Raw genomic sequence first — 17237 nt, forward strand, 5'->3', positions numbered from 1 at the left:
CGTAGGTATCAAAAACGATAACACATCGTGTTTTAAACTTAAGTAGTATTTTAATTTTCAATTATTATGTATCACTGTCGGTACCTATGATAGTTCGTTCAAATTCGTTGTAAAAAAATAAAGTACAGGTAGGTACCTACCTGGTACACCAGCAATTCATTATTATTTTCATATCACTTGCAATGGATAACCTATCTGATTCGACACTGCATTAGGTGTGCGTAAGTGTAAGTGTGTAAAAATATTTAAATGAGTCGATGCATAAATAGATTGGTAATAAAACAATAGAAATATATGCGGCCCTGAAAAGGGCCTTTTTTATCGTATTAATTGGAATACGAATTAAGAGAGAGGAGTCATTAACCTCCGAAGCCGTACAGGGTGCGACCCTGACGTTTCAGAGCGTAAACGACGTCCATGGCGGTGACGGTCTTCCTCTTGGCGTGCTCAGTGTATGTGACGGCGTCGCGGATCACGTTCTCCAGGAACACTTTCAACACGCCGCGGGTCTCCTCGTATATCAGACCGGATATACGTTTCACACCACCTCTGCGTGCCAGACGACGGATGGCCGGCTTCGTGATACCTTGGATGTTGTCACGCAGCACTTTCCTGTGACGCTTGGCACCACCTTTCCCCAATCCCTTGCCGCCTTTACCGCGTCCGGTCATCCTCTGATATTTTGTATCTCTTCGAAATTCCCAAAAACTGTACTCAGCGCGCGCTGCTCGCAGATCACTCTGTGAACATATAACAGATATCCGGCCTGGTCGTCCGTATTTATAGTATTTATAGGTACGCGCGAGAAAGAAAGAGACACACACAACAACTTGCTTGGTGGGACTGGGACGCGACGTCGAGAGACGCGGGGGGGGAGGGGAGGGGAGGGGTGGGGAGGAGGGTGTGTTTGTTGGTGTATGATTTAATAATATTGACAAAATTAGCTATCTATTAACGAAGGGATTATTTTGGAAAAAATAAAAAAAAAAAAAAAAAAAAAAAAAAATTAAATAATTAGGATTTCATGTGACATACCTATCAATTTATCAAAATCGGTTGCCGAGCCGTGAGTTAAGTTGCGTTACAAACGGACATATATAATATATATATATATATTATTCAATATGTGCAGGTCAAAGACGTCATAATATTTTTTTTTTTTTTTTTTTTTTTTTAATTCATTACAGTCGGCGTGTAGGTGTAAGTATCTATAATAAAATAGGTACCTAGTAGGTACGTAATTAATTAACGTCTTATGATGTAGGTAGGTAGGTCGATACCTAACTACTGCATAGGGTATTTTAATAGGTGATCAACAAAACCGCCAACACGAGCAGGTAGAGCAACTGTGTTAACACCGAGCACCTCATGTACGTGCAGGGTAGGTAGAATAGAATACGAGAGAGAAGTAAAGTAGCCCTAGGTGGTAGTTATCTAATATGAAAGTTTTGTGGCCCTGAAAAGGGCCTTTTGCATTGCTACGAATCAGGTAGGGTACCTACTACATATGATTAGGTAAGTGAGCACCCGACGACGCTCGCACATTTAGGCGCGTTCGCCCCTGATCCTGCGCGCCAGCTGAATGTCCTTTGGCATGATGGTAACTCGCTTAGCGTGGATGGCGCAGAGGTTGGTGTCTTCGAATAGTCCGACCAGATACGCCTCGCTGGCCTCCTGCAGGGCCATCACGGCGGAGCTCTGGAAGCGGAGGTCGGTCTTGAAGTCCTGAGCTATCTCGCGCACCAGCCGCTGGAACGGAAGCTTGCGGATCAGGAGTTCGGTGCTCTTCTGGTAGCGACGGATCTCACGAAGCGCCACAGTTCCAGGTCTGTAGCGATGAGGCTTCTTCACGCCGCCGGTGGCGGGAGCGCTCTTGCGTGCAGCCTTGGTGGCCAGCTGCTTGCGAGGCGCCTTACCACCGGTGGACTTACGAGCGGTCTGCTTCGTACGAGCCATATTATTCTACTAAAAGAGAGTGAAAAAAAAAAAATAACTTTTATCGTGCGCGCGTCCAGTCGCAACTGACACTGTTAATTTATAAAAATTTCCCCGCCGGGCTCTGAATCTTATATACGAATGACGCGGGGAGGAAAGGGGCGAGAGGGGAAGCGGGCAGGCAGTGCGCGCGCGACACAGACACATGATTGAAAGAGATTCGCTTATTATATAAATTTATTGTTGTGTTGTCCGGTATTAGGTACTTAAAAAATAATAATAATAATAATAATGGGTAGGTAGGTAGGTAGGTGGGTAAATATGTAGGTATTAGATATTTTGTCATAGTTGCCATTATTATTATTATTATTACTATTATTATTACAAACAAACAACATCAACGGATCGAAGGAAAAAAAAAAAAAAAAAAAAAAACCGAAACCGCACGCATTCTCGGATGATCAGCCGAAGCCAACGCGGCAAATAAGAGTAGGCATATAGGTATAATTGTATTTCCGGTAGGTACCTACCTGATTAATTTTTAAGTTGTAATGTATTCAAGTAGTAGGTAGGAGGTACCTATTTAATTGTTAAAGCGTAATTCCAGCTAGGTGATTAGCGAAGGAAGCGCCGAGAATAGGTACCTATTATAGATAGGGTAGACAGGACTGTGTTTCTAACATTATTATTAATTAACATTTTAGTAGTCAATAAAAGTAGGTAGGTAAGTACCTATGCAGGTTTGAAGTAGGAATCATTTTGTGGCCCTGAAAAGGGCCTTTTGTTTACATATATCTCGTTCACTTCTAACGAGGAAGAGAAGACGCGAAGGGCTAGCTTACTTCGAGCTGGTGTACTTGGTGACGGCCTTTGTGCCTTCACTGACCGCGTGCTTGGCCAGCTCTCCCGGCAGCAGTAGTCTCACAGAGGTCTGCACCTCCCTGGAGGTGATCGTCGATCTCTTGTTGTAGTGGGCGAGACGGGAGGCCTCGGCGGCGATGCGCTCAAATATGTCGTTCACGAACGAGTTCATGATCGACATAGCCTTACTGGAGATACCGGTGTCGGGGTGGACCTGCTTGAGCACCTTGTAGATGTAAATAGCGTAGCTCTCCTTCCTCTTGTGCTTCTTCTTTTTCTTGTCAGACTTGGAGATATTCTTCTGGGCCTTGCCGGATTTCTTGGCTGCCTTACCGCTAGTCTTGGGTGGCATATTGTACTAAGTACGTTCTGCGAGCACTATTACAAACAGACACTGAATAGGTAACGCGACCGCTGTACCGATGAGACGCTACAGAAGTGTGATCGGCTACCGGCGGGTCTATCGAGTTTTGTTAGTTTCTCAGCGCGGCAGAGTAGCGACTGCGGCGAGCGGCTTGGTCCGATTCGACCAATCGTCGAACGATTTTAATTGTTCCGCGTGAGGGGGATGGAGGGGGGGGGGGGGGGGAGTGCGGCGTAATTTCGAGGACCCCTGCCCCCTCTCCGCTCGCTGGTGATAAAATAATAATAATTATACCCCAAATTATTTAAAAAAAATAAAAAAAAAAAAATGTATGTATGTATGTATGTATGTATGTATGTACGTACGTATGTAACGCATCTGGGTTTCACCCTTTTCGACTTTCTAAATTTACTTTAAAAATTAGGTAGGTGTGGTACGCGACAGGTCGCGATGGCAGTCGGGAAGGGAACCCCTCCCCCCCCCCCCCGCATCATACCCCGATTGCCATCTCAACCTGTCGCGGACCTATAGGTAGGTAGTTAGTTAGTTACCGTCTACTATGTTGTTGTTGTATAATATCTTATTAGGTAGATATACCTACGTTATAAAGATATTGTGTTGTATCGTTGATATCATTATTAATATTGGAACAGTTTTGTGGCCCTGAAAAGGGCCTTTTGTTCATTTCTTGATAGAAATAATATTGAGTAATCAATGTAGATAGATGGGCACCAAGGTGTAGGTGTTTAAGCCTTCTTCTCGGTCTTCTTGGGCAACAGGACAGCTTGGATGTTCGGCAACACGCCACCCTGTGCGATAGTCACGCCAGAGAGGAGCTTGTTCAGTTCCTCGTCGTTGCGGATGGCCAGCTGGAGATGCCTGGGTATGATCCTGGTCTTCTTGTTGTCGCGCGCCGCGTTGCCGGCCAACTCGAGAACTTCAGCGGCCAGGTACTCCATCACGGCCGCGAGGTAAACGGGCGCGCCGGCACCGACGCGTTCAGCGTAGTTGCCCTTCCTCAGCAGCCGGTGAATACGTCCGACGGGAAACTGTAGACCGGCACGGTTCGAGCGAGACTTGACCTTTCCCTTAACTTTGCCGCCTTTGCCACGCCCGGACATTGTTGTTGAGAAGTTTAAAAACAATCTAAATCACAAATGTACGTGTACGTTGTGTACACGCGTGCGAGCGGAGCGGTGAACTCTTTAAAAAACCATCGCGTCGAGCCGCATTTATATAGTAAAACCGCGCTCCTTAGTAAGGTGGGGATAGCGACGAGCCACCACGGGCACGTTTGCATCAAGTTTGTTTGTTTTTTTGAAAATGCGACGTTGCATGTAGAGAAGGGACAGCGAAGCGACAACGTCGCATTGAAAAATTCTACGAAAATGTTATTATTTTATTTTTTTTGTTTTTTTTTCAATGTCAAAAGAAAATACGATAAGACGGACGGACGGAGCGGGAGTCGGGATCGGGTTCGTCGGCTGGCCGTGATGTGCGACGTGCGACGTGAACGAGCTGAGCGTAGTAGTACATAGGCCTAGTAGATAGAGTATATATAGTGTGTATTGTAGGTACCTATGTATACAATATTTTAGTCTAATAGACCGTGTGTGTGTGAACTGTGAATGAGATGAAAGAAGAAGAATAATCGTCAATCAGTGTTAGTGTTAGTGGTAGGTAGTGGTAGTGCTATGGTACTTATGACCATGATCCAAGCAAACAAACGTTCCTCCCGGTCGGTGTCGGTGTCGGTGTTGGGGACAATGGGCAGAGAAACTTTCAGCTTTTATAATTACCTAATTATTTATGAAGTACTTACTAATAAAATAAATTAGTAAGTAATTAATATAGACCGTAGGTAATTATTGTAGTAAACTAAATAATTAAATAAGCTATATAAGATAGATAGGTAGGTAGGTACCTATATATCTTATATAGCTTATTTAATGGTATGATTGGTACCTATGTAATTATTATTATGTATAGAATATACCTAGGGTAGGTAGTAACATATTGAGCTTTTAAAGGTGTTAACAGGTACCTACCTAAGTTAACTACCATGACCATAGAAATAGTATAATATAAAATAACTGGTACTTGTATATTATATACAGTTGTAAAACGTGCCTTTTTAGCGTAGAGTAGGCGAAGCGAGCTTTAATTTCTTTTTGTTAGGCATTCACAAACGCGAGCGAAGCGAGCGTTTTTTTTTTTGTTAGGCATTTTTTTTGTTAGGCATTTTTTTTTTTTAGGCATTCTCAAACGCGAGCGAAGCGAGCGTTTTTTTTTTTGTTAGGCATTCACAAACGCGAGCGAAGCGAGCGTTTTTTTTTTGTAGGCATTCACAAACGCGAGCGAAGCGAGCGTTTTTTTTTTTTAGGCATTTTTACAAACGCGAGCGAAGCGAGCGTTTTTTTTTTGTTAGGCATTCACAAACGCGAGCGAAGCGAGCGTTTTTTTTTTTGTAGGCATTCACAAACGCGAGCGAAGCGAGCGTTTTTTTTTTTTAGGCATTTTCACAAAAGCGAGCGTTTTTTTTAGGCATTTAAAAAATAAATATGACTAAATTTTAAAATAGTAATTTTAAAATAGTCGGGCTTAATTTTTTTTTGATGTATGAAATATTCGTTTTTCAACCTCAAAAGAATGTTGTAGGTGTAATAAAACGAACTAATGGCTAGTATATTTGGTAGGTATAGGAAATGTGTGTTAGCCCTGAAAAGGGCTTTTTATTGTTGCGGTTGTAAAGCCGCACGCAGAACTCTTGAACGCGCGCTTCATCGCCGGAACGTCCGTCGTCCGCCGCAGCACGGAGCCGCTTGCGCTGGCTGGCTGGCTGGCTGGCTGGCTGGCTTCAACACGGACGGCGAATAGCGAGCAGTTCGACGATGGCCGAAGGCGGCAGAGCAAGTAGAGCTGATGAGCTTACTTTTTTGCAGCGGCGGCCTTCTTGGCGGCGGGTTTAGTCTTGGGCGCGGCCTTCTTCGGTTTCGGCGCTTTCGGTTTCTTCGTGGGCGGTTTGGCAGTCTTCTTCGCCTTGGAGGCGGCGCCCTTGGCCTTGGCCGGGGACGCGGCGGCGACGGACGTCTTCTTCGCGGCGGGCTTCTTCCTCTTGGCCGCGGCGGCCTTCTTGTCCCTGGCGGTCGCGGCGGCGGTCTTCGCCCTCGACGGGGACGAGGCGGCCGCCGCGGCGGCGGAGGCGGCCTTCTTGCCACCCCTGGCGCCGGCCGCGGCCGCGGTGGAGGCGGCCTTCTTGGCCCTGGCGGAGGCGGCGGACGCGGCGGCGCCCTTGCCGCCGCCGGCGGGCTTCTTGGACGCGGACGACTTCGACTCGAGCTTGAACGAGCCCGACGCACCCTTGCCCTTGGTCTGGATCAGCGCGCCGGACTCGACGGCGCTCTTCAGGTACTTCCTGATGAAAGGCGCCATCTTCTCAGCGTCTACCTTGTACTGGGCGGCGATGTACTTCTTGATGGCCTGCAGCGAGGAGCCGCTCCTCTCCTTGAGCTCCTTGATGGCGCTGTTCACCATCTCGGACGTCTTCGGGTGGGTGGGCTTCGCCTTCGGCTTCTTGGCGGCGGCGCCGCCGGCGCCCGCGGAGGCCTTGGGCTTCTTCGCGGGTGTCGCCGGGGCGGGTGCTTCGGATGCGACTGCGGAGTCTGACATTTTATTGTTTGATGATGCACGTGCCACGACACAAAACACTGAGAACAATAGTGCACTGCACTATACAGACATAGATACGCCGCATGAGGTCGCTGTCGGTAGTAAGGCTCGTGGCTATACCGTAAGGAGAACCGCGATGTCGCTAGACATTTTCCCGTACGAATACTTACAACTTTTCACTAGCATGCATCAGATTAAAACAAAATTATATATTCCCATTTAAGTTTTCCATCATTTGTTACGATCGTGTCGTTTTATCATGAGCCTGTCCGTGTCGTGGTATAATTTAATCGCACGTCGCCTCTTTGTGAACGGAGTGATCGATGTTTAATTTCGGTACACCGCTAGTCGCGTACCTCGGGTCCCGTTTAAAAGCGATTTTTCTCTATAAAACAATGCTTACATCATTGTATATCTTACCAAATTAAAAGCTGAGATTCTACTCTATTCATACGACCACTCATATCAATACTGAGTCTGACGTAGATGTAATTTAGCCAGATCGAAGTGGAGCCTCGTAAAACACTACTCGATCTCTCGGCGTGTACGAATAATTGTTGTCTCCCGCTGACTGTCTGATTATTTCGATAGAGGTATACCGATATGATAGAAAAATATAATTGTATTCATTTTATGTTCTCATTCATGTACAAATAATCGTGAAAAGACGGATAATGGATAAATTGACGCCAACACGAGTGCTCACTTGCGGCGCTGAGGAGGCGCGGCCGGCCGCCAGCCAGCCACATAATATACATTCTCTACACCGGGCACTATTTATATTTTTTATTATAATTCCATTATACAATATTAATTACTTGATACTTTATAAGTTTAAGTAGGTTCTACGTGTAATTTAGAATTAGAAAATCGTTGGATTAGGTATGGGGACACAATATTAAAATGTGCGCCAAGAGTAGTAGAGCTGGTCACTCACTGTAGGTAGAAATTATCACCTCTATTGTATTTCATAGGACGTAGGTATCAAAAACGATAACACATCGTGTTTTAAACTTAAGTAGTATTTTAATTTTCAATTATTATGTATCACTGTCGGTACCTATGATAGTTCGTTCAAATTCGTTGTAAAAAAATAAAGTACAGGTAGGTACCTACCTGGTACACCAGCAATTCATTATTATTTTCATATCACTTGCAATGGATAACCTATCTGATTCGACACTGCATTAGGTGTGCGTAAGTGTAAGTGTGTAAAAATATTTAAATGAGTCGATGCATAAATAGATTGGTAATAAAACAATAGAAATATATGCGGCCCTGAAAAGGGCCTTTTTTATCGTATTAATTGGAATACGAATTAAGAGAGAGGAGTCATTAACCTCCGAAGCCGTACAGGGTGCGACCCTGACGTTTCAGAGCGTAAACGACGTCCATGGCGGTGACGGTCTTCCTCTTGGCGTGCTCAGTGTATGTGACGGCGTCGCGGATCACGTTCTCCAGGAACACTTTCAACACGCCGCGGGTCTCCTCGTATATCAGACCGGATATACGTTTCACACCACCTCTGCGTGCCAGACGACGGATGGCCGGCTTCGTGATACCTTGGATGTTGTCACGCAGCACTTTCCTGTGACGCTTGGCACCACCTTTCCCCAATCCCTTGCCGCCTTTACCGCGTCCGGTCATCCTCTGATATTTTGTATCTCTTCGAAATTCCCAAAAACTGTACTCAGCGCGCGCTGCTCGCAGATCACTCTGTGAACATATAACAGATATCCGGCCTGGTCGTCCGTATTTATAGTATTTATAGGTACGCGCGAGAAAGAAAGAGACACACACAACAACTTGCTTGGTGGGACTGGGACGCGACGTCGAGAGACGCGGGGGGGGGGGGGAGGGGAGGGGTGGGGAGGAGGGTGTGTTTGTTGGTGTATGATTTAATAATATTGACAAAATTAGCTATCTATTAACGAAGGGATTATTTTGGAAAAAATAAAAAAAAAAAAAAAAAAAAAAACAAGTTAAATAATTAGGATTTCATGTGACATACCTATCAATTTATCAAAATCGGTTGCCGAGCCGTGAGTTAAGTTGCGTTACAAACGGACATATATAATATATATATATATATTATTCAATATGTGCAGGTCAAAGACGTCATAATATTTTTTTTTTTTTTTTTTTTTTTTTTAATTCATTACAGTCGGCGTGTAGGTGTAAGTATCTATAATAAAATAGGTACCTAGTAGGTACGTAATTAATTAACGTCTTATGATGTAGGTAGGTAGGTCGATACCTAACTACTGCATAGGGTATTTTAATAGGTGATCAACAAAACCGCCAACACGAGCAGGTAGAGCAACTGTGTTAACACCGAGCACCTCATGTACGTGCAGGGTAGGTAGAATAGAATACGAGAGAGAAGTAAAGTAGCCCTAGGTGGTAGTTATCTAATATGAAAGTTTTGTGGCCCTGAAAAGGGCCTTTTGCATTGCTACGAATCAGGTAGGGTACCTACTACATATGATTAGGTAAGTGAGCACCCGACGACGCTCGCACATTTAGGCGCGTTCGCCCCTGATCCTGCGCGCCAGCTGAATGTCCTTTGGCATGATGGTAACTCGCTTAGCGTGGATGGCGCAGAGGTTGGTGTCTTCGAATAGTCCGACCAGATACGCCTCGCTGGCCTCCTGCAGGGCCATCACGGCGGAGCTCTGGAAGCGGAGGTCGGTCTTGAAGTCCTGAGCTATCTCGCGCACCAGCCGCTGGAACGGAAGCTTGCGGATCAGGAGTTCGGTGCTCTTCTGGTAGCGACGGATCTCACGAAGCGCCACAGTTCCAGGTCTGTAGCGATGAGGCTTCTTCACGCCGCCGGTGGCGGGAGCGCTCTTGCGTGCAGCCTTGGTGGCCAGCTGCTTGCGAGGCGCCTTACCACCGGTGGACTTACGAGCGGTCTGCTTCGTACGAGCCATATTATTCTACTAAAAGAGAGTGAAAAAAAAAAAATAACTTTTATCGTGCGCGCGTCCAGTCGCAACTGACACTGTTAATTTATAAAAATTTCCCCGCCGGGCTCTGAATCTTATATACGAATGACGCGGGGAGGAAAGGGGCGAGAGGGGAAGCGGGCAGGCAGTGCGCGCGCGACACAGACACATGATTGAAAGAGATTCGCTTATTATATAAATTTATTGTTGTGTTGTCCGGTATTAGGTACTTAAAAAATAATAATAATAATAATAATGGGTAGGTAGGTAGGTAGGTGGGTAAATATGTAGGTATTAGATATTTTGTCATAGTTGCCATTATTATTATTATTATTACTATTATTATTACAAACAAACAACATCAACGGATCGAAGGAAAAAAAAAAAAAAAAAAAAAACCGAAACCGCACGCATTCTCGGATGATCAGCCGAAGCCAACGCGGCAAATAAGAGTAGGCATATAGGTATAATTGTATTTCCGGTAGGTACCTACCTGATTAATTTTTAAGTTGTAATGTATTCAAGTAGTAGGTAGGAGGTACCTATTTAATTGTTAAAGCGTAATTCCAGCTAGGTGATTAGCGAAGGAAGCGCCGAGAATAGGTACCTATTATAGATAGGGTAGACAGGACTGTGTTTCTAACATTATTATTAATTAACATTTTAGTAGTCAATAAAAGTAGGTAGGTAAGTACCTATGCAGGTTTGAAGTAGGAATCATTTTGTGGCCCTGAAAAGGGCCTTTTGTTTACATATATCTCGTTCACTTCTAACGAGGAAGAGAAGACGCGAAGGGCTAGCTTACTTCGAGCTGGTGTACTTGGTGACGGCCTTTGTGCCTTCACTGACCGCGTGCTTGGCCAGCTCTCCCGGCAGCAGTAGTCTCACAGAGGTCTGCACCTCCCTGGAGGTGATCGTCGATCTCTTGTTGTAGTGGGCGAGACGGGAGGCCTCGGCGGCGATGCGCTCAAATATGTCGTTCACGAACGAGTTCATGATCGACATAGCCTTACTGGAGATACCGGTGTCGGGGTGGACCTGCTTGAGCACCTTGTAGATGTAAATAGCGTAGCTCTCCTTCCTCTTGTGCTTCTTCTTTTTCTTGTCAGACTTGGAGATATTCTTCTGGGCCTTGCCGGATTTCTTGGCTGCCTTACCGCTAGTCTTGGGTGGCATATTGTACTAAGTACGTTCTGCGAGCACTATTACAAACAGACACTGAATAGGTAACGCGACCGCTGTACCGATGAGACGCTACAGAAGTGTGATCGGCTACCGGCGGGTCTATCGAGTTTTGTTAGTTTCTCAGCGCGGCAGAGTAGCGACTGCGGCGAGCGGCTTGGTCCGATTCGACCAATCGTCGAACGATTTTAATTGTTCCGCGTGAGGGGGATGGAGGGGGGGGGGGGGGGGGGGGGGCGTAATTTCGAGGACCCCTGCCCCCTCTCCGCTCGCTGGTGATAAAATAATAATAATTATACCCCAAATTATTTAAAAAAAATAAAAAAAAAAAAATGTATGTATGTATGTATGTATGTATGTATGTACGTACGTATGTAACGCATCTGGGTTTCACCCTTTTCGACTTTCTAAATTTACTTTAAAAATTAGGTAGGTGTGGTACGCGACAGGTCGCGATGGCAGTCGGGAAGGGAACCCCTCCCCCCCCCCCCCGCATCATACCCCGATTGCCATCTCAACCTGTCGCGGACCTATAGGTAGGTAGTTAGTTAGTTACCGTCTACTATGTTGTTGTTGTATAATATCTTATTAGGTAGATATACCTACGTTATAAAGATATTGTGTTGTATCGTTGATATCATTATTAATATTGGAACAGTTTTGTGGCCCTGAAAAGGGCCTTTTGTTCATTTCTTGATAGAAATAATATTGAGTAATCAATGTAGATAGATGGGCACCAAGGTGTAGGTGTTTAAGCCTTCTTCTCGGTCTTCTTGGGCAACAGGACAGCTTGGATGTTCGGCAACACGCCACCCTGTGCGATAGTCACGCCAGAGAGGAGCTTGTTCAGTTCCTCGTCGTTGCGGATGGCCAGCTGGAGATGCCTGGGTATGATCCTGGTCTTCTTGTTGTCGCGCGCCGCGTTGCCGGCCAACTCGAGAACTTCAGCGGCCAGGTACTCCATCACGGCCGCGAGGTAAACGGGCGCGCCGGCACCGACGCGTTCAGCGTAGTTGCCCTTCCTCAGCAGCCGGTGAATACGTCCGACGGGAAACTGTAGACCGGCACGGTTCGAGCGAGACTTGACCTTTCCCTTAACTTTGCCGCCTTTGCCACGCCCGGACATTGTTGTTGAGAAGTTTAAAAACAATCTAAATCACAAATGTACGTGTACGTTGTGTACACGCGTGCGAGCGGAGCGGTGAACTCTTTAAAAAACCATCGTGTTTGTTGTTTCGGATTGACTATGCTGCGTAGGCCCTACTGGCCGCTACAGCGTCACCGGGGGGGTTGGCGAGCGCGAAGCTCCGCCTGGGGGTGAGCCCTAGAGCTCGAAGAACAATTCAGAGTGATCGGGGGGCAACGCCATCCTAAGGGCGCCTCCTGCGAGGCTCGGACCACGGCTTAGGGTAACGTTGGGATGGGAGGAGCTGTTAATCTGATGTTTTGGTCAGTGGGTCCCCGGGGGCGTGACACATGGCCACGACCGGGTGACGTCAGGAATCGGGGACCTCGTCTTCGCCGGCGAAGACGCTGTAACTTTGTTTTGTGTAACCCTTCGAAAAAGGGGGCATTGTCGGTCATTATCTGGTCGTCGGGATCGTTAAGGACATGCTTAGGGCGTCTTTTATCGGGAGGATCATTTCTGTCGGGTGTGTACGTCGCGGCCCCGACTACTAATGGGTTGGGGTGCCTAATAGCTTTCTCAAAATAATTTTTTGAGAGCTGTTTGAAGTAGTACGCTATGGTCGGGAGTTGGAGGTCTCTGTGGAGATCCACATTGCGCACAAACCACGGAGAGCCCGTGGCCATACGCATGAACTTGTTTTGTAGGATTTGGAGGGGTTTGAGAAAGGAGGGCGGCCGGTGAGCAAATGCGATACAAGCATAAGACATTATTGGCCGGATGCACGTCTTATATAGCGTGACTTTATGTCGAATAGACATTTTACTTTTGGCACAAATCATAGGGTAGAGGCGATTGAGCACAATCGTTGCACTATTTCGGACTCTACGGATGTGTGCTGCAAAAGTCATCTTACTATCGAATGTTACACCCAAGTATTTGGCTTTCGAATGCCAGGGAATTGGACGGTCGTAGAGTGAGATTTCTTTTTGACGAAGTGAGTAAAGTCTAGTTTTAGACTTATTAAAGAGCACTGCTGCGCTCTTGTCCGGGTTTACCTCGATTCTCCATCGACGGAACCAGTGACCCAGTTCATTGACCGCCTTTTGGAGTCGAGTTATTACTATGTTGTAATTTAAGTGGGAGCAGTATAGTGCGGTGTCGTCCGCGAACTGGGCTATGTGAACGTACGGAGATCTGGGGATGTCCCTGGTGTATAACGCATACAAAAGGGGTGAGAGCAGGGAGCCCTGGGGGACTCCAGCTCGGAGGGGTCTTGGAGAGGATAGAGTCCCATCCAGTCGATAACGGAAAGTTCGATTCGTGAGAAAGTCTCGTATTAACCATACAAGTCTTTTGGGCACGTTCAGTTGGAATAGCTTGTAAATCAAGCCGGCGTGCCATACCTTGTCAAAAGCTTTGGCTACGTCGAAGAATAAGGCTCCCGTTGAAATACCTTTAGTTTTAAATCGGTTGAACCCGAGAAGGATGTGCTCCGTGAGGCGGTGCACTTGGTGGACACATGAGTGTCCAGTTCGGAAGGCGAATTGCTCGTCGTTAAGGAGATTGTTCTCCTCTACAAAGGACCTGAGCCGGATAAGGATAATTTTCTCATACACCTTGCCAAGAGTGTTGAGCAGACTAATGGGGCGGTAGCTAGTGGGGAGGTTCTTAGGTTTACCTGGCTTGGGGATTCCTATGACAGTAGCTTCTTTCCACCGGTCGGGGAAGGAGCATCCTGCCATAAGAGTGTTGAATATAACCACTAGGAGGTTGATTAGAACATCGGGGAGTAGTTTGAGAGTCTTATTATTGATAGTGTCGGGGCCGGGGGCTTTTTTAGCGTGTAGCTCTTTTATTATTTGGCGAACTTCGCCGCTGGTAGTTGGACTGATAGGATCACCGTCTGGTGCGGCGGAGAAAAGGTCTGCTAGTTCTACTTCAACCAGCTTTATATGGGAATTATCTAGCGAGATGGTGCTCGGGGTGCATTGGGATTCTAAACTGTCAGCCAAACATTCAGCCTTATCGGCGTCATCAAAGGCGGGTGGATTGTTGGGACGTAAAAGCGGAGGAGTCGCCGAGACAGGGTCGGCTTTGAGAGCCCTCGCCAGGCTGTAGTAGGCTACATGCGATGGCGTGAGCTCACTCAACCTCCTGTCCCATTGCTCTTCGCGGAGTTCGGCAAGGCGAGCCTTAACCTCCCTCTGGGCTCTCCAGAGTTCCCTCCGGTTGTCGGCATTCGGCCATGCGTCGTGGGCCCTACGTTTGGCATTCTTGATAGTGATCAGCTGTCTGGCGTCGTCCGGCAACTGTCGACGGGTGAAACCGTCCGGCATCTGACGGGAGCAGGCGCTGAGAGCATCGCGGATATGATTGGTAAGGTGCAGCGAGGCTGCATGCGCTTCATCGAGGCTACCTATAATTTCAGGAATTTGGGATATATGCTCTGAGTCAATAGACTTGAGCTGGTCTGCTAGTTTTTTAAAATCTATGATTGTTTTGATCGGGGGGGCCGCATTGGGCGATGGTCCCAGCCTCATCAGTATGGGCCGGTGATCTGAGCAGAGCTCAGACAGCACCTCCAAAGGACTTACCTGAAGGGCAATGTTCTTCAGAAGTGCTATGTCTAGTATGTCCGGTCTGTCGGTTCGTCTGTCGTTACTTGGATAGCGAGTCGGTGTGTCCGGGGCTATAACTATGAAGTTAAGATCAGGGCGGCGGGCCAGTCTTTGAAGCTGAAGGCCTCGTGAGTTCGGGGAGCGGCAATTCCAACTTGAATCCTTGGCGTTAAAATCTCCGGCCAAGATGACGGAGTCTCCTAATGAGAGGAGTGCACGGATGTCACTTTCTAGCAGATCTTTCATGGGAGAGAGATAGACGGATGCTAGTGTGATAGACGGATGGCCAGTCACACTCACCTGACATATCGAAGCTTCGGTATTGGTCATATTCGGAGGATCGAGAGGAGTGCAGTGTAAAGCCCTTCTGTAGTATATGGCAGTGCCACCCATAGCAGTGGATCTGTCATTTCTAATTATGTTGAAGTTTGCGATTTTAGGATTTTTCTTACTAGGTTTCAAGAATGTCTCTTGTACTAGAAGAATGTCAATTTGATGAGCGCACACAAACTCGCGGACCTCATCAATTTGATCACTAAGGCCGTTCGCGTTGTAAAAAGCGATAGATAGGGAATGGGGTTTTAATCTACCTAGGGTCGTATTAGCCATTATAGGTCGCTTTTAAATTATTAATAGAAATGAGTAAACCCAAGTGTTGGGTGATCGCTGCTTTAGGATCCTTTCTAAAGGTCCTTGCGAAGATCTCCATCTCCTCTATGTCGATGGAGGCAAGGACATTCTCAATCAGTTTGAGATTGTCCGCTGCGTTAGCCGCTGCGGAGGAATAGGGTGCTTGGCCTGGATTGAATTGTATTAATTTAGGCGTAGTGGCCATGACCGGGGCCGTTTTGGCTGGCTTGGCTGAGGGTGCTTGGGGAGGAATGGGCGCCGGGGGGTTAGCCCTGGGGAGAGGTTTTTCCCACGCGTTGGATGCCGGAGCTGGCGCTGGGATAAATTTCTGAGCGGGCTTTGGAGTTGCTGCAGGTTTGCGGTCGGCTAATTTACCCCTTCGCTTCTGCTCTTTAGGGGCTTTCGGGCAACCGCGATAATTCGCGGTGTGTCCCTGTGTCCTGCAGAGCACGCAGCTGGGGGGTTCCTCAGTCTTCTGCGTCCTGGGGCAGTCGGAAGTCCCATGATCCCCTAGGCACTTAACGCACCTAGGGTGGGCGAAGCAATTTTTGGCGGAGTGGCCGTATAATTGACAACGGTGGCACTGCCCCATCCTGAAAAACCATCGCGTCGAGCCGCATTTATATAGTAAAACCGCGCTCCTTAGTAAGGTGGGGATAGCGACGAGCCACCACGGGCACGTTTGCATCAAGTTTGTTTGTTTTTTTGAAAATGCGACGTTGCATGTAGAGAAGGGACAGCGAAGCGACAACGTCGCATTGAAAAATTCTACGAAAATGTTATTATTTTATTTTTTTTGTTTTTTTTTTCAATGTCAAAAGAAAATACGATAAGACGGACGGACGGAGCGGGAGTCGGGATCGGGTTCGTCGGCTGGCCGTGATGTGCGACGTGCGACGTGAACGAGCTGAGCGTAGTAGTACATAGGCCTAGTAGATAGAGTATATATAGTGTGTATTGTAGGTACCTATGTATACAATATTTTAGTCTAATAGACCGTGTGTGTGTGAACTGTGAATGAGATGAAAGAAGAAGAATAATCGTCAATCAGTGTTAGTGTTAGTGGTAGGTAGTGGTAGTGCTATGGTACTTATGACCATGATCCAAGCAAACAAACGTTCCTCCCGGTCGGTGTCGGTGTCGGTGTTGGGGACAATGGGCAGAGAAACTTTCAGCTTTTATAATTACCTAATTATTTATGAAGTACTTACTAATAAAATAAATTAGTAAGTAATTAATATAGACCGTAGGTAATTATTGTAGTAAACTAAATAATTAAATAAGCTATATAAGATAGATAGGTAGGTAGGTACCTATATATCTTATATAGCTTATTTAATGGTATGATTGGTACCTATGTAATTATTATTATGTATAGAATATACCTAGGGTAGGTAGTAACATATTGAGCTTTTAAAGGTGTTAACAGGTACCTACCTAAGTTAACTACCATGACCATAGAAATAGTATAATATAAAATAACTGGTACTTGTATATTATATACAGTTGTAAAACGTGCCTTTTTAGCGTAGAGTAGGCGAAGCGAGCTTTAATTTCTTTTTGTTAGGCATTCACAAACGCGAGCGAAGCGAGCGTTTTTTTTTTTTGTTAGGCATTTTTTTTGTTAGGCATTTTTTTTTTTTAGGCATTCTCAAACGCGAGCGAAGCGAGCGTTTTTTTTTTGTTAGGCATTCACAAACGCGAGCGAAGCGAGCGTTTTTTTTTTGTAGGCATTCACAAACGCGAGCGAAGCGAGCGTTTTTTTTTTTTAGGCATTTTTACAAACGCGAGCGAAGCGAGCGTTTTTTTTTTGTTAGGCATTCACAAACGCGAGCGAAGCGAGCGTTTTTTTTTTTTGTAGGCATTCACAAACGCGAGCGAAGCGAGCGTTTTTTTTTTTA

General features: G+C 46.3%; 9 protein-coding genes across 9 annotated transcripts; all 9 read right to left on the bottom strand.

Annotated features, from left to right (window-relative positions):
* Positions 1–201: 201 nt before the first annotated feature.
* LOC138404221 (histone H4) lies at positions 202–740 on the bottom strand. The gene has a single exon (XM_069507622.1). The coding sequence runs from the start codon at positions 669–671 to the stop codon at positions 360–362; it is 312 nt and encodes a 103-aa protein (XP_069363723.1). The 5' UTR covers positions 672–740; the 3' UTR covers positions 202–359.
* A 716-nt stretch (positions 741–1456) lies between these two features.
* LOC138404156 (histone H3) lies at positions 1457–2009 on the bottom strand. Its single transcript, XM_069507408.1, has one exon. The coding sequence runs from the start codon at positions 1954–1956 to the stop codon at positions 1546–1548; it is 411 nt and encodes a 136-aa protein (XP_069363509.1). The 5' UTR covers positions 1957–2009; the 3' UTR covers positions 1457–1545.
* A 681-nt stretch (positions 2010–2690) lies between these two features.
* On the bottom strand, positions 2691–3222 carry LOC117994249 (histone H2B). Its single transcript, XM_034982141.2, has one exon. It carries the CDS (start codon positions 3146–3148, stop codon positions 2774–2776), a length of 375 nt encoding a protein of 124 aa, XP_034838032.1. The 5' UTR covers positions 3149–3222; the 3' UTR covers positions 2691–2773.
* Positions 3223–3895: 673 nt separating this feature from the next.
* On the bottom strand, positions 3896–4352 carry LOC117994241 (histone H2A). Its single transcript, XM_034982132.2, has one exon. The coding sequence runs from the start codon at positions 4279–4281 to the stop codon at positions 3907–3909; it is 375 nt and encodes a 124-aa protein (XP_034838023.1). The 5' UTR covers positions 4282–4352; the 3' UTR covers positions 3896–3906.
* Positions 4353–5839: 1487 nt separating this feature from the next.
* On the bottom strand, positions 5840–6894 carry LOC117994237 (histone H1-like). The gene has a single exon (XM_034982127.2). The coding sequence runs from the start codon at positions 6827–6829 to the stop codon at positions 6089–6091; it is 741 nt and encodes a 246-aa protein (XP_034838018.1). The 5' UTR covers positions 6830–6894; the 3' UTR covers positions 5840–6088.
* Positions 6895–8006: 1112 nt separating this feature from the next.
* Positions 8007–8545, bottom strand: LOC138404220 (histone H4). The gene has a single exon (XM_069507621.1). It carries the CDS (start codon positions 8474–8476, stop codon positions 8165–8167), a length of 312 nt encoding a protein of 103 aa, XP_069363722.1. The 5' UTR covers positions 8477–8545; the 3' UTR covers positions 8007–8164.
* A 410-nt stretch (positions 8546–8955) lies between these two features.
* Positions 8956–9815, bottom strand: LOC138404154 (histone H3). The gene has a single exon (XM_069507406.1). The coding sequence runs from the start codon at positions 9760–9762 to the stop codon at positions 9352–9354; it is 411 nt and encodes a 136-aa protein (XP_069363507.1). The 5' UTR covers positions 9763–9815; the 3' UTR covers positions 8956–9351.
* Positions 9816–10495: 680 nt separating this feature from the next.
* LOC117994248 (histone H2B) lies at positions 10496–11027 on the bottom strand. Its single transcript, XM_034982140.2, has one exon. It carries the CDS (start codon positions 10951–10953, stop codon positions 10579–10581), a length of 375 nt encoding a protein of 124 aa, XP_034838031.1. The 5' UTR covers positions 10954–11027; the 3' UTR covers positions 10496–10578.
* Positions 11028–11699: 672 nt separating this feature from the next.
* On the bottom strand, positions 11700–12156 carry LOC117994242 (histone H2A). The gene has a single exon (XM_034982133.2). The coding sequence runs from the start codon at positions 12083–12085 to the stop codon at positions 11711–11713; it is 375 nt and encodes a 124-aa protein (XP_034838024.1). The 5' UTR covers positions 12086–12156; the 3' UTR covers positions 11700–11710.
* Between the last annotated feature and the right edge of the window lie 5081 nt (positions 12157–17237).

This window comes from Maniola hyperantus, chromosome 26 (genome assembly GCF_902806685.2).
Source record: "Maniola hyperantus chromosome 26, iAphHyp1.2, whole genome shotgun sequence".
Classification (NCBI taxonomy): domain Eukaryota; kingdom Metazoa; phylum Arthropoda; class Insecta; order Lepidoptera; family Nymphalidae; genus Maniola; species Maniola hyperantus.

Coding starts and splice junctions, on each gene's coding strand:
- LOC138404221 (XM_069507622.1), bottom strand. CDS start 671: ATGACCGGACGCGGTAAAGGCGGCAAGGGATTGGGGAAAGGTGGTGCC.
- LOC138404156 (XM_069507408.1), bottom strand. CDS start 1,956: ATGGCTCGTACGAAGCAGACCGCTCGTAAGTCCACCGGTGGTAAGGCG.
- LOC117994249 (XM_034982141.2), bottom strand. CDS start 3,148: ATGCCACCCAAGACTAGCGGTAAGGCAGCCAAGAAATCCGGCAAGGCC.
- LOC117994241 (XM_034982132.2), bottom strand. CDS start 4,281: ATGTCCGGGCGTGGCAAAGGCGGCAAAGTTAAGGGAAAGGTCAAGTCT.
- LOC117994237 (XM_034982127.2), bottom strand. CDS start 6,829: ATGTCAGACTCCGCAGTCGCATCCGAAGCACCCGCCCCGGCGACACCC.
- LOC138404220 (XM_069507621.1), bottom strand. CDS start 8,476: ATGACCGGACGCGGTAAAGGCGGCAAGGGATTGGGGAAAGGTGGTGCC.
- LOC138404154 (XM_069507406.1), bottom strand. CDS start 9,762: ATGGCTCGTACGAAGCAGACCGCTCGTAAGTCCACCGGTGGTAAGGCG.
- LOC117994248 (XM_034982140.2), bottom strand. CDS start 10,953: ATGCCACCCAAGACTAGCGGTAAGGCAGCCAAGAAATCCGGCAAGGCC.
- LOC117994242 (XM_034982133.2), bottom strand. CDS start 12,085: ATGTCCGGGCGTGGCAAAGGCGGCAAAGTTAAGGGAAAGGTCAAGTCT.